Consider the following 13,887-nt stretch of genomic DNA (forward strand, 5'->3'; position numbering starts at 1 on the left):
AATTTTTATGTATCAGCTCTTGTGTCTAGAGCTTAACTCAGCCAAGGCCTTAGTTTCTTGACAAAAAATCTTCATAAGAGCATTGTAAAATGGGCTGCATTATGAGCAGGTCAGTTTCTGACTGCTTTTATCCTCCTGCCTTTTCTCTGCTTTCATTCACTGAAAAACTGAAAAATTTTCTAGCAGCAGTTCTAAGAAATTGCTAGAGAAAGAGAAATTGTTTGAGATGATAATTTATGAAAAACCTTAAATATGTATGATCACACAGACAGCATACTGAAATTCTTACGTATTTTGTACAGGGATAAAAAGCAGTGTCTCCAGTCATTAAGCCTGGGGCTGTGTTAAATTTATGGAATACTACATGAAGTGCTATAAAGAGCTTGCAAACATATTTCTTGCTGAAATTGACAGTATTATTGTGCTGTGTTTTTTTACTAATACCTTTGAAAAGGTATGTATTAATAATCTTAGCCCATGTTCTCACATTAACAATTGTTATATTTAAGCTCTAATATATTAATTTAAGTAAGCAAGGCAGAGCAAAGACTCACCCAGAGCTGAGATGTGTGCTTGTGGATTGCAGTCATGGATGAAAACTGCAGGCATCTGGCTATGTGTGACTGAGCTGCAGGGAAGCTCCCTTCAGTGCACTCTCTTGTACAACACATGATGGGAGAGTGGCTTCAGAGTTTCCCTGACCACAGGGCAGCTGCCTTTATGCCATTTTTCTGAAATTTTACAGGGTCAGGGAAACACATTCTGATGTTATTGCCTCAAGTAGTAACAGAAAAAGCCCCACCCACTTCTTGCAGATACCCTCTGCACAAATTGTTTATGTGATTAGTTTCATTCATTGTTACATTGTGAAAGGCTGGAGATGTTCTTTTTGTCATTGTTTGAATGCTTTAGCATTTGTTGTACTCTTTGTTCTTAGGATTACCTGGTGCTGTTACCTAGTGATTACTACGAGGCATCGCTGTTGCAGATCCGAGTTACGGAGCCTTGCACACATCCTGGGCCTGATTCAGCAGAACAGTCAGTAGATATGCTACACCCTAAACCACTGCCTTGGTTTATTTTGTTATCATCCTGCTGCACTTGGAAACAATAATAATCTTGTGTTTTGTTTTTTGTTTTTGTTTTTTCGGTATAAGCTGCTTGCTGTATCAGCATTTGCCCCTGGGCAGATTTTCCTGTGTCCTTGGCTCAGAGGCAGTGCATTTCAGACATGGGGGAGAATCCAGAAGAATACCTGTGCGACAGCCAGCTCCCAATCAGCCAGTGATGGCCCACATCACTGGAAGAGAGGTCAGATTCCTGCCTGCTAATTGCAGTCCCATCTGTGCTGTTGACTATAAACCTACCAGACTAAAATGCTTGCAGATTTACAGCTCAGGATTTTCAGATCTTAACACATCCCTAAAACTGACTCGGCACCAAGCTCTGCATTTTACACAAAACTGTGTAAAAGTATCAGTGTAGGCAGATTTATAACTGTGACTGGAGTGGACATTCCACTCTGGCAAAAGCATTTCATGAAATAAAAATCCTTCTCCTTTAGGTATACTGGCTTGTTTAGAAGAAATGACATAATGATTTGTCAGCAGAAATGGCATACATACATCACTCTAAATTAATCTTTTTTTTTCTTAAACAGCTACACTTAGGTAAAATGTTTGCTTTAGTGAAAAACAAGCAGAAACAATTATGCCACTGCTGTAGGTCCTTTGAAAGCAAAGCATGTTTTATGAAATGAGAAGATGTACTAGAATTGTTTGGCAAAAAGTAAGGTATTTTAGCAAGTACGTGATAGTGATGTAAAATGATTATGGCGTCTATTACTGTGCTTGGATGGTTCTTTTAAAATATCAAGTACAGCAAGAATACTCACATGCCACAGGCTCTGGTGCCTCATCACTGATGCATTTGCAAAATTTACTGGTATGAATAATTGCAGTGAAGTCAAGAGGGCTGTTGACAGAATTATTTACATGTTTAAGTGTTTGTAGCCTAAGGAAATACTGAGAAAAATTTGAAAATAATTATGTAGTCAACTGAAGCAAAACCTTTGTAACCACAGCACTTAACTACTTAGAAGTATTTTGCATAAAATATTGTGTTAACCACTTTGTGCAAGAAACCTAAAAGAAAAACTTGATGCTTCGAAGTGTTATTTTTTGCTGGAGAACATACTTTTTCTCTTCAGGGAGTAGGGAATCAAAATACAGCATTGCTATAGTAGGAATTTTGTGTTCCTGGAAATGTTTTCTTCAGTGGAGAAGTAAACTCAGTTTTTGTATGTTGTTAAGGATAGCTTAGAGATGATGGTGACAAGTTTTTAGCATCATAACATTTCTTCGCTTTCTGCTGGGGAGAAGAGAAATAATAGTATAGCAATTTCCTAGGGTTATTTTACAGCTTTCCTAGAACTGTTATAATGGCAGCTGTTTCTTGAACTTGTTTGACTCTTGTTAGAGGACAAAGTGATATTTATAAACATTGTTTGCATTCTGCAGAGTGTCTTTTGTTGAGACGCTGCAGGACTGGCTCTGGACTAACGCTGACCAGTCCAAAGAGCAGGAAATGGGAGCTTCCTGCAAGAAAAGGGAGTGAAAGATTTAACTCCTTTTTTTTGTTTTTCAATTATTTTGACCCAGGTCAGTTTAGAGATGACCATAAATGTTCCTCAAGTGGGTCGCTACATTGTGGTTTTTGAATACGCCAACGAAGAGGATCAGATAAACACTGCAGAGGTAACAGTGCATAGCCCTGGACCTGTCACTGAAGGCAGAGTAAGAATATACAGTTGTAAATACAGGTAAGAATTTCTGAAGTAATTACTAAATGGTTAAATAAGCATTTGGAATGTAATTATGCTTTATGTATTTGAATCCATTTTACCATGTAGATTGTTCAAATTCTAGGGTGATTTAAAAGCAATTGCAGGATTCTGTGGATCTTGTAGAGGTTTTTAATTCTCTTTGTGCAGTCAGCTCATTAAATATTGCTACTGCTTCAATGAATTGTTTTCCTATTCAAAGGGTTACTTTTTAATTTATGTTTTTAAATCCTTATAAACTACTAATCTCCAAGTCCAGTGGAAGAGCATCACTGCTGGCTGCAGAGGCCTGCACTGATTTTCTTCAGTTAAAATTGTGTCCAAAGACTTTGGCTATAAAAAATGTAGCAGCCAGTGTTACAAGAGTATTCCCACTGTTTCTAACAAGATTTGCTGAAGCAGAAGTATAAAGGTCTCTGAAATTTGCCTGTAGTAATCCTCTGCTTGTTAGGCTGTAGGCAAGGTCTTCAGCCAAATGCTTCTTTATCCTTGTTGACTGATGAGGTTACTGCAGATGTTTCTGCACAAGTGATTTTGCCTGTCCTGAGTGAGATTGTCTTTAACACTTGAGCACCTCAGCTTATTTTGAGCCCTTGGGAGAGCCCACCCAGTGCCAGGGGACTACAGACCTGCAGCCTTTACTCCCATGAGCCAACTGCTTGGCAGAATGGAGGCTTAGGGATATTCAGGATGAAACTGCTCAGTAAGAAAAATTATTTTCATCAGCATGTTTGTGATACAGGGCACAGCCATGTGGAGCAGTGACCTTGTCAGGTTATTGCTGGGGAAAGCTCTTATTTTAGCCTGTTACATAACACTTTGAGCCCCAAACTTCTTGCTATGAATCTTCCATTTTATTGGGGTTTTAGTGGTTTTTCCCCAAAACACATTTTTCCCCACATTTTATGGGCTGATTTTGAACATACTTGTTTGTTTTTATGATACATTGGAAATGTGTTCGTGGAAATACAAAGGAAGCCCTTGCTGCTTTAATGTAGTAACGCACCAAATCCCTTCTGCAGACATTCTGCATGAACTGAGTGGTCACATGGTGAGTGAGGTGCTGTGTCATCTTTCCCAAACAGGAAAGTGCAAGTCTCTTCTGATAAAAAATAAATCAAGCAATGACATAGTGAGGTACATGTAGATAACAGTAGCTTGCAGAATTTGTAATGTATTGTGCCAGACTTTCTTACAGCTCAATGAGCTTGAATATTCCAAATAAAACATGGTAAGAGAATAAATAATCACAGGCTTTGAGCAAATCATGAGTAAGGGACCTATATTTCTCTAGCTGTACATGTCCCTAGCCCTGAGCTGACCTTTTTTCTGATATATGCTTTAAACAAGAGTGAAAATTCCACATTCTCTGGTTTGTAGAGGAGGTGAACCTGTTTTTTCACTTGCATTGAGGAGTATCTCAGCATACAGAATAGCTTCCTAAGATCAGGCCTTGTCCAGCTGCCACTGTGTGTGCAACAGCTGCTGATTCACATCCTCAGAGGCACATGGCAGTGGTGGAAAGGAGCTTACACCACAAGGAGCATGGCCCAGGCCATGAGAGTATTAGTTACACACATGTTACACAGTGTGAAAATGTCTGCAGGTAGCATCTATGTGTGGCTGTCTGTCTACATCCTACTTAAGCCAGTAGCTCAGTTGGGAGTCTGAGCTGAGATCTGGAGGCCACCCAGGATAAGTGTTTTGTACGTGGTAGATCCTGTGCCTCACTGGTGAGGACAGTGCATGTTCCATAGTGGCCACAGGCAGGTTAGTTATGGTCCAGCAGGAGGGCCAGGTGCTGTGGCTGGCCAGCAGCCAGGCAGTGAAGCTAGGTGACAGCCTAAACAACGTGGCAATGCCAGCAGGCTCATCCTTAATCCTGCTTTCTGTCTCAGTTTCCTTTGTCGCAGCGTTGTAGTTGATGACAGGAACCGTGTTGCAGCCTATGACCTTCTAGCAGACACAAAGATACATCTGAAGGCGTCATCAAGTAATTTTCTTCTGGTAAGTTCACATTTCCTTTTCCCTTTAATAATACTTGTTCCTTGATAGGATAAACAAAGATATTTGTCTCCCTGTGTTCACATTCTGTAAGGTAACATGTGAAATTATGTATGTTAGATGCTTGACTAGACTCACTTCATATACATCCCAGAATGCTGAGGCACACTTGTCGGTTTCAAAGACAAACAGAACTTTGCCTTTATTGGCAAGGTTTATTCCACCTTTCTTGTGCTTTATTTCAGCTCTCCTTTCTCTTCTACAAGTTTCAGAGGAAACATTCTGGTAACTTTTACACATAGTCTTTTATTGTCTTTTTTTATCTTTAGTTTTTTCCAAATCCTCAAAACCCATGTAGGAGTTTCCCATGTCTCTTACAAAATTCAGGTAATAAATACATTTATTTCAGGTAATAAATGCATTCATTAATCATATAGCTTTTAGGTATTTTAAATAAAAAGCCTTCACTGACCTCTTTTGGCCACACCAGGAATATACTTTTCTGGAGACTGAATTTTCTTACTTGTTGTTTCTGCTTTCTATTTTAGAAATACAAGGTTTGTTAAAATCTTGAGCTCCAGCCCAGCTAGTAACTAGTAGAACTAACAGCTGATACATGCTTTCTTCACTTCATGAGTCAGTGTAAACTAATACCATTTACATTTTCTGTTAGCTTCCTGCAGCAGCTGCTGTGCTAACAAGATCTGACCTTCACAATCTTTAATTGTAAAGGCTGCACTTAGCAAAAGATGGGAAGGGGGAAAAGAAGTGCTTCTGGTATGTAGACATTGATCATGAAGTCAGTGGCAGCATTTTGGGGTTGAGCACACTCGTGTGTTCCCTTCATGCAGAGCAGAGAGGCAAATGGGAGCCACCTCCAATGCTTTTCCCTTATGTCCTTACCACTGTGGGTAAGGACGTGACTACTGCATGACTACCACAGATTCATTTGTTCATGTCCACAGTTAAAATAAAAAATCCCATATGAGGTCTTGCTTCTTTTGAAATGAGTTCTGAATCCTGGGTGAGAAATCCAGGTGTCACTGAAACTCACTCTCATGGACTTTGCACTAGCAAGTGTTTGTGCCTTTATTTGAGAGAGTCTGGGAGTTCCCCCAGGGTCCAAAAGTCTCAAAGAGCTTTTCCCTCCTACTTCTCTACATTCCTTGCCTTGCTTTTCAGCCTTTGAGCTGGTCTTCTGTCTTTCTCTTTACCACACATACATGCTTACCTTTTAGTTATGTCTCTCCTGAACAGCCAATATTCCCTTGACATGGACAGAAAAATGCTATTTAACCCTGAGGCATTGAGTTGCATTGGGAGGTAAAGGGATCCAAAATCTTGTGGGAGGTCTATGACAGAACATGGCTTTGGGCTCATATCTCCCTATGCTAAAATTAGGCTTCATCCTTCCTGTTCAGGCCTGGCCCTGTTATTTATTATATTAATTGTTAATTGTGCCTTGTGCTTGTTTTTCAGCACAAGGTTTGCATTATATCAGTTGAAGAATTTTCTCCAGAATACGTGGATCCTAAAGTACAGTGCATAGCCGCTTACAGGAGTAACAGTGATGGAAGGTAACTTGCTTGGTTTTTTCCTTCCTATTATCTGAGGACGACCTTGAAAGGTAGAATAAATGCTGTTTTAATTTTTTTGAGTGAAGCTTTACTCAGTGACTCACAGGTGATTTGTAGGCCGCTTCTGTGAAGTAGTCTTTGTAAAGAAGCTGAAATGTTAGTGTCAATCTAGACAGTTTTTGCACAGAATTTTGTTTATAAGAGCCTTTTCCTGGCCCATCTGAACTTCCCAGTGCTGATATGTGAGAAAACACACATCTTTTATATGCCATCCAGTAGGACAGGTGTCCAAGCTGGAAAATCATTCCTACTTTAGTGGCCTGAAATGCTTACTGTTCCATCTGGAGTTTTCTTCTGCATGTTACTGCTTCAGCTGTCCCAAAATGGCTTTAATTTGTCACTAGGTGTGGGATGTGACTGCCCTTTCAGGCACAGCTTGGCAGCCTCAAATTACTCAACATGAAAAGCCCTGCTTCCCAAACAAGCCATTCTCTTTTCCCTGTCATTGTGGGGCCCCTAGGGTAGGTGTGCCCTCATCATTCACCTCACACAGTAATGCCAGCTGATCCTTCTTCTCCATCATACTGTATAGGACCAGTAATTAGGGGACTCATGTACTGCTTGGTTGATCCAGGCTGACAGCTCTTCTCTTGCTGTGAAGATCTGAACCTGGACCTTGCCTTCCCCAGTGGTCAGGTTTGGGTTGTGCAGAGCATCTCCTCTGTCCTGTTGATGCTCTTCCTCTCCCCATCTTTTGTTCTTTGGGACAGAGAGGAGCTGTCACTGCAGCTTCCAAATTAAGGATCTCCACATTTCAGTGCCTGTTTCACTCCCCCAGGATGTGCCTTGTGATGCCTGCTCCTGAAGCTTTCCTTCCTACTGATCTAGCAGTGGGAAGGGTCTCAAAATAAATGTCATTTGCTGGACTTAAGAGGCAAAAAGGGTTGGGGATTTGGTCTAATAATTTTCCAAATGGTAGCTTGTAATATAATGGTTGAATTGAAACAGAAAGCAGAAGAATCTGGGTAGTAAATTGGATAAAAACATGTGACTGTGCTTGGTTTCCAAGCATGCATAGCATTGAATCACAGCTTTAATTTTCCTGCTCAGTGTTACCACTGAGAGCAGCTTTCTAAGACTGAAGTCCTTCCACCAAAGTTATTTTGCAAATACAGGCATTTATATTTTGAGTAAAACAGGGAAAGAGGATGAGTGGAAAACATGACCAAAACAAATGTAGAAACTTACATATTTGACTTTGGTTATGTGTTGGGTCTTTTTTTAAAACTCTTGCTAAATTTGCATTGTTTACTGTAGGGTTTTGTTTTGTTTTTATTATCTGCCAGCATTTTTGCTTTCCTGAAAGTGTTTTAAGTTCATCAAATTGAAAGATGCAGAGGCTTGGCTCAGTTTAACAGTGTTGTAAGTGGATGCTGCACATGATTTCCCACACAGGCCTGGCAAATACATCTCAGTTCTGGCCCTGAAACATACTTGCCATTCCAGTTCTGGGTCTGTCTTGATTCAAGATTAATCATTGTCTGTTGAGTACTTACTAGAAGTGAATAAATACAACCAAGAAACCCCCCAAAATATTTTTAGCCTGCCATCTTGGAAAATTCTTCTCTCAATCCCAGAATTAAATATACCAAGGAAGAAATAATTAAATGCAGCAGTGAATAAATAAGGATGCTTTCAAGGAGTACTGTTATATATTTTGGCTCCAGTTCTACAAATATTTGAGTATATACTTAAATTCTAAATACTTAAGTAGTCACATTGACTTCAGTGGAAAAACTTGCATGCTTAAAGGATACACCTATGTAAATATTTATAGAACTGAGAATTCAATATTAGTACAGATTCTGGTGAATGTAACTAACTGGATTAACTAAAATGTATTTAATTTTTAGTGCTTCTGATTCCCTTTAAGTTTCCTCTTCCTCAGCAAATTCTTTCCACTGAAACTTAAAGTTATGGAAATTTTGTGTGAATAAAGTCAGTTAATACATTAAAAGTGTACACACTTTCCCCTTCTTATGGAAGTTAAATCCATACCTCTTGTTTTCATTTACTATCTGATCATTCACAAAGAATCCAAGTGGGTACAGGGATTGTTATTGCATTATCAATTGCAATACAGTCTAAGACACTGACTTCTTTAAGTCAGCAGCCTTTCCTGTTATGATTAAAACTTTCTCCTGGCCCTGAGGATAATTACTGTGGTTCTGTGTTTAGTGCAGCATGCATTTCCTCAGTGTTTGAGACTCCACCAGGAGCTTTGGTTTTGGATGCATTCCAAGACAGGAAGATTTCCGAAGTACAGGAGAATATACTCCATGATCCATTGAGTGCCATTTTACCTGCTGCTTCAGTTCATGGAGTCACCTTGACACCATTGCAGGTACCTCATATTTTGAAAACTTTGTTTTACAAGTCACAAGGTATGTTCTTAGTAAAGTTAAATAGATAAAATTCTGTAAGATAATCAAAACTGGATGATGTGATATGATGAAAATGTTGCAAACTGGGTAAGCCACAGAGACAATAAAAAGAATGGTGGGGGGGGAACCCCAAATACCAGTTTCTTTCTGGACTACACAACAGTCTTACAGACTGCAGAAGAATGTTAAATGTGCTTGGCAGGCAAACAGAACATGCAGTTGTAATGCCATTTTCCTTGAAGCAACTGAACTTGCTGAGAGATGCTAAGCCCCCTTTCTTTCACTGCAGGTAGGGGACACTGAGCACAGTCAGCCCAAGATTGTTTCACAAAACAATTCTGTGATTTAATACCAGAGCTGTTCTTGTTTCTCCAGAACCAGATCACCTTGAGTGGCAGAGTGCCCCACTTGGGCAGATACGTATTTGTGGTACATTTTTATCAGCCGGCACACCCAGTGTTCTCTGTGCAAGTCCATGTGAATGCAGGACATGTGTGGTCAGGTAGGCATCTGAATTTGACCTAACCCCTTTTCTTTCTTAGTGTTTTGGGATATGGAGCTGTGTTGGGTTGACCCTGGGTGGACACCAGGTGCCCAAAGCTTCAAACATATTCCTTCTACCTTTCCCTTTTTCCTGGGCTCAGCGTTACTCTCAAATTTTTCCAACTCCTCCTACTGAGTGGCACATGAGTACAGGGAATGTGGGCTGTACTCAGCTCATCACAGGCTGCCTCTGTTCCTTCCTCCTCAGTGAGGGACTGCTCACACCCTTCTCATGCTTTAGTGTAGGATCCCTCACATGGGAGACAATCCTCCACCAACTTCTCCAACATGAGTCATTCTTCTGGGCTGCAATTCTTCACTAACTTCTCCAGTGTGGGTGCCTTTCATAGAGTCACAAGGCCTGCTAGGAGACTGCTCCAGTGTGGAATTCCCAGAGGTTCACAGACCTTATTTAGGCATCCACCTGCTCTTGAGGGGGTCTCCATGGGCTGCAGGTGGATCTCTGGTCCAACACCTGGAGCTCTCCTTCTTCACTGGCCTTGGTGACTGCAGAGTTGTTTCTCTTGCATGTTATCACTCTTCTCTCTGGCTGTACCTGCTGTTGAGCTGAGGTTTTTCTCCGTTCTTAAATATCTTATTCCAGAGGCACTACCATGGTCACATGCAGCCTTGGCCAGTGTTGGGTCTGTCTTGGAGCTGACTGGGATTGGCTTTGTGGGACATGGAAGAATCTTCTTACAGATTTTCATAGAACCCACCCCAGTAGCCCTCTGCAATCAGAACCTTCTCACATAAACCCAATATATTTTTTCTTCTAGGTACTTTCAATGCTTCATTCTGCCCTCATACTTCTGGCTGTCGGGTTCAGGTGGTTGCAGCAAACCAAATTGAGCTTGACATTTCTGAAGCCATGGTCTCTGTTACAGTGATGATACCGGATGGAAGAGCACTGGTTCTGGTACGTGTATTGCGTAAATGTACTTGAAAATGTTATTCTCAGTTTCACCATCCATTTAGAGATAGATGCAAAGATAAAAGCCAAAAAGAATAAATTTTTTAATGTTGTGTTTCAGATTTTTGGGATCTTTTGCACTGCTTTTGGTTTTATTTTAAATTTTTAAGATACCCTGCACTGTTTTTGTTGTACACTGCTTGTAGCATCACAACTTTGATGGCAATATGCAAAGTTTATTTTCTTATTTTTGGTTAAAATCTTAAAGGCTTTGAAAAAATCCAGAATGTATAATGAAGCAACATTTAAATGTGTAAATGCCTTAGCTTGTATCTTTTTGTTTTCTCTGAAATGTACAATTTAGCTTTCTTATTGTTTTAAGGAAAATATCTTAGTTGTTCCAGCAGACACCTACAGTTACACAATTCTTGACAAAAAGACAGTGGACAAGTCATTTGATTTTATCAGCCAATGTGGAGGAAACAGTTTTTATGTTGAGTAAGCATCACTTTCTAAAAAACCAAACGTTGACAACAAACTGGGAATAGCATTACTTTTACTCTGTGTTAAAGAGCTGCCTTAAATCCCTATAATTGTGCTACATTAAAATGCTTTTCATGGCTTATGCTAGCCCATTGAATTTCCATGAGTCATTTTTCCATTACTTTCTATTGCAAATGCAATGTAAGTGTAGAGCTTTATTGCTCACAGTACAAAAGAGGAAAATCTATGTCATCTTCCTGTCTTTGGTATTTCCATCTTTGGTATTTGGTATTTTGCTTGGCATGTCTGAACTGATACAACTAATCCGCACTTGCTATGATAAAACCTCTTACCTGCATGATCAAAGCTATTCACCCCAATTTAATTAAAGTATATCCCTGCATGTGTGCTGATGCCATCCTTATGTCAAACTGTTTGAAAGACAGAACCCTAATTTACTGAACCACTGCAAAGCACTCTCATAGCAATCCTGAGTGCCAGCACTTACATGATTTATATTTCAATTTAAACAGCCCAGAACGATCATCAGCCTTCTGTAAGGACTCTGTGAGGTCGCTGGTGGCTTTCTACAACAACGGAGCCCTGCCATGTGATTGCCACAGTGCAGGTGCCACCAGCCCTACGTGCAGCCCCCTGGGAGGGCAGTGTGCTTGCAGACCCAACATCGTCGGTCGCCAGTGCAGCCGATGCCAAACCGGCTACTACGGATTCCCATTTTGCAAGTGTAAGTATGTGCTGGCACTCCTTCAGCTCCTGGCCTGGCCACCTTCTGAATCCTCTGAATTGGTTGCAGGTGTACTGCAGCCTGACTTTTCTTTTTAGAGCCTGATCCTGTGAGAGGCTGGTCAGGCTCTTTTAGCTTTACCATAGCACAGCTTCCAGTTTAAGGCAGAAGAAATCCCATTCCCCTAAATTAGCACACCTAGCTTGTGGCAAAGTGACCCTTTGCATGTGTTGTCTGATCAGGTGTAGTAGGCTTACAGCTGAACTGGTTAAAATCTGTATTGCCATTACTCCAGTGAAATGGATTTTTTTTCTGCAGTGACTGCTAAATCATTTCCAAGTTGTTAATGTTTAGTCCCATTTTACACCTTCCAGCTTTTCCATAGATAATCAGAGACACTAATTCCTAATTCCTAATTCCTCAAATTCTGATGCTACTAATAACAACAAATCTATAGCTTACACCAACAGCTCAGCTGCTTTCATAGATACTATACTTGATGTTTATAAATATTGCTTTATAAAAGTGGTGCGCTTGACACCAAAACTAATCCCTGGCAGTTTGGCAAGTGATAAACAATGTCTGTGGTGAAGTTAAGCAGCCCATCTATGGAAAAGAGCCAAGCACTAAACCTGCTCTTTGAAACAATTGTTGCAGTCACCTAGTTGGTTTCTATGACCCTGAACTTTAAACTAGTGAGAGAAAAGTCATGTTTTCTATACGTAAAGGTTGTGTGTATTTGTTACATATTCAGTAAGGGTTGATTGTTGTTAGATGAGATGTGATTGATTTGTAGAACAATTTCTTTGATCTAGTATGCAACTGTGGGCAGCGTCTTTGTGATGACATGACTGGTAAATGCATTTGCCCTCCACGAACTGTGAAGCCAAAATGTGAAGTGTGTGAGAAATATTACTTCAGCTATCATCCGCTTGCTGGCTGCAAGAGCTGCAACTGCTCAGAAAAAGGAATTGTTGATGTGGCAAACCCAGAATGTGATAAAACGAGTGGGCAATGCAAGTAAGTTTGGGCTGTGTGTATTATAAACAATGGTTTGCTTCAATGCTCTTTTCAGGTGTTTGGAGAGAGTATGGGAAATTTAGGTTTTTCACTCTTCAGTGTGAGCAAAATGGATTTTATCCACTGAGAACAGTTGTAAACTAACCCAAGCTTTGTGGGTGATTGAGACCCCTGTAATTATTCATATGCTCACAATTCCCCATTTTTCTGTTACCAGGTACATGCCTTGAGTAATGCCCAGGCACATTTTCCAGCTATAAATCTGCCCCCAGCTCTGCTTAACTATATTCAACATCCATGTTTTTCACCTTGGTGTACAGAGAGAGTAGTTCTGCACTGCGAGCCCTGAATAGCTGCAGAAGTCTAATTCTGTTGTGAGCATTTTTATCCTTCAAAGTAAAATCCATTCCTACTCAGTTCTGTGGCCATTGATTGATTCAAAAATGTCACACTATTCAAAATCAGAGAACAATACTAACCTGCTGCTTTTTCTCTGTGGAAGTCATAAAGTTGTGTCACAGCCATGCAATCGCTTTGAATATCCACCTACCTGTTGTTTTATTTTCCTTTCCCTGCTCCGTTCCTACCTCCCTTATTGACTCTCTCCTCTGTGTTTGTTGATAAAGATGCAAACCAGGAATAAAAGGACGTCGGTGTGATCAGTGTGCTCCTGGAACTTATGGTTTCCCTAATTGTGTGCCATGTAGATGTAACAGAGATGGAACAGAGCCAGATGTTTGTGATCCCCAGACAGGAATTTGTCTTTGCAAGGTCAGATAAATCAAATTACTTCTGCATTCACAAACATCATTTGCTTGCCAGTGACTCTTTCTTATATAACGGGATGGATAAAGTGAGTTTATCAGTGAATTTTTGGTAAAAATTAAATGCAGCTGTACAAAGCCATCACACTTTGCAGTATGTGCACAGATTATCATGGTAACATTAAATACCATTTTTAATGGTTTTAATATCTGTCAGTTGTACAGTGGTTTTAGTTTTTGCAGGATGTTAGAGAGCTGCAGAGTGGATGCCCATTGAATCACTGAAGCAGTCTGTACCCTGCACAGATCCACTTTATCCATCTGCATCTTGTCTTTTGGATGTTAACCAAGTCCCATGCTTTTTTTAGCCATATTATGTCAGTTGACATTTTACCACATCATTATAGCTAGGAAATCTTTTGTTCTGATCTGCATAATTAAATGTGATAAATGTGAACTTTCACAAGTGACCTTTTATATTGTGGGTTTGCAAAAGCCAGGTTTTGGCAAGGAAGTTACCAGCTGTCTCTGACTAATATTTATTAGTCAGTG

The 13,887-nt window shown here is 40.2% G+C and overlaps 1 protein-coding gene across 2 annotated transcripts in view; it reads left to right on the top strand.

Moving 5' to 3' along the window:
- Positions 1-13,887, top strand: part of LAMA3 (laminin subunit alpha 3) — a 105,737-nt gene that overhangs the window by 45,363 nt on the left and 46,487 nt on the right. For both annotated transcript variants that reach the window (XM_030943416.1, XM_030943417.1), the window contains exons 24-35: positions 938-1,038; positions 1,158-1,311; positions 2,661-2,821; positions 4,741-4,849; positions 6,326-6,423; positions 8,662-8,827; positions 9,243-9,369; positions 10,190-10,329; positions 10,706-10,821; positions 11,340-11,551; positions 12,367-12,571; positions 13,198-13,342. In XM_030943416.1, the coding sequence (XP_030799276.1) occupies positions 938-1,038; positions 1,158-1,311; positions 2,661-2,821; positions 4,741-4,849; positions 6,326-6,423; positions 8,662-8,827; positions 9,243-9,369; positions 10,190-10,329; positions 10,706-10,821; positions 11,340-11,551; positions 12,367-12,571; positions 13,198-13,342 (1,734 nt within the window). The remainder of the gene's footprint in view (positions 1-937; positions 1,039-1,157; positions 1,312-2,660; positions 2,822-4,740; positions 4,850-6,325; positions 6,424-8,661; positions 8,828-9,242; positions 9,370-10,189; positions 10,330-10,705; positions 10,822-11,339; positions 11,552-12,366; positions 12,572-13,197; positions 13,343-13,887) is intronic.

Source organism: Camarhynchus parvulus, chromosome 2 (assembly GCF_901933205.1).
Source record: "Camarhynchus parvulus chromosome 2, STF_HiC, whole genome shotgun sequence".
Lineage (NCBI taxonomy): Eukaryota > Metazoa > Chordata > Aves > Passeriformes > Thraupidae > Camarhynchus > Camarhynchus parvulus.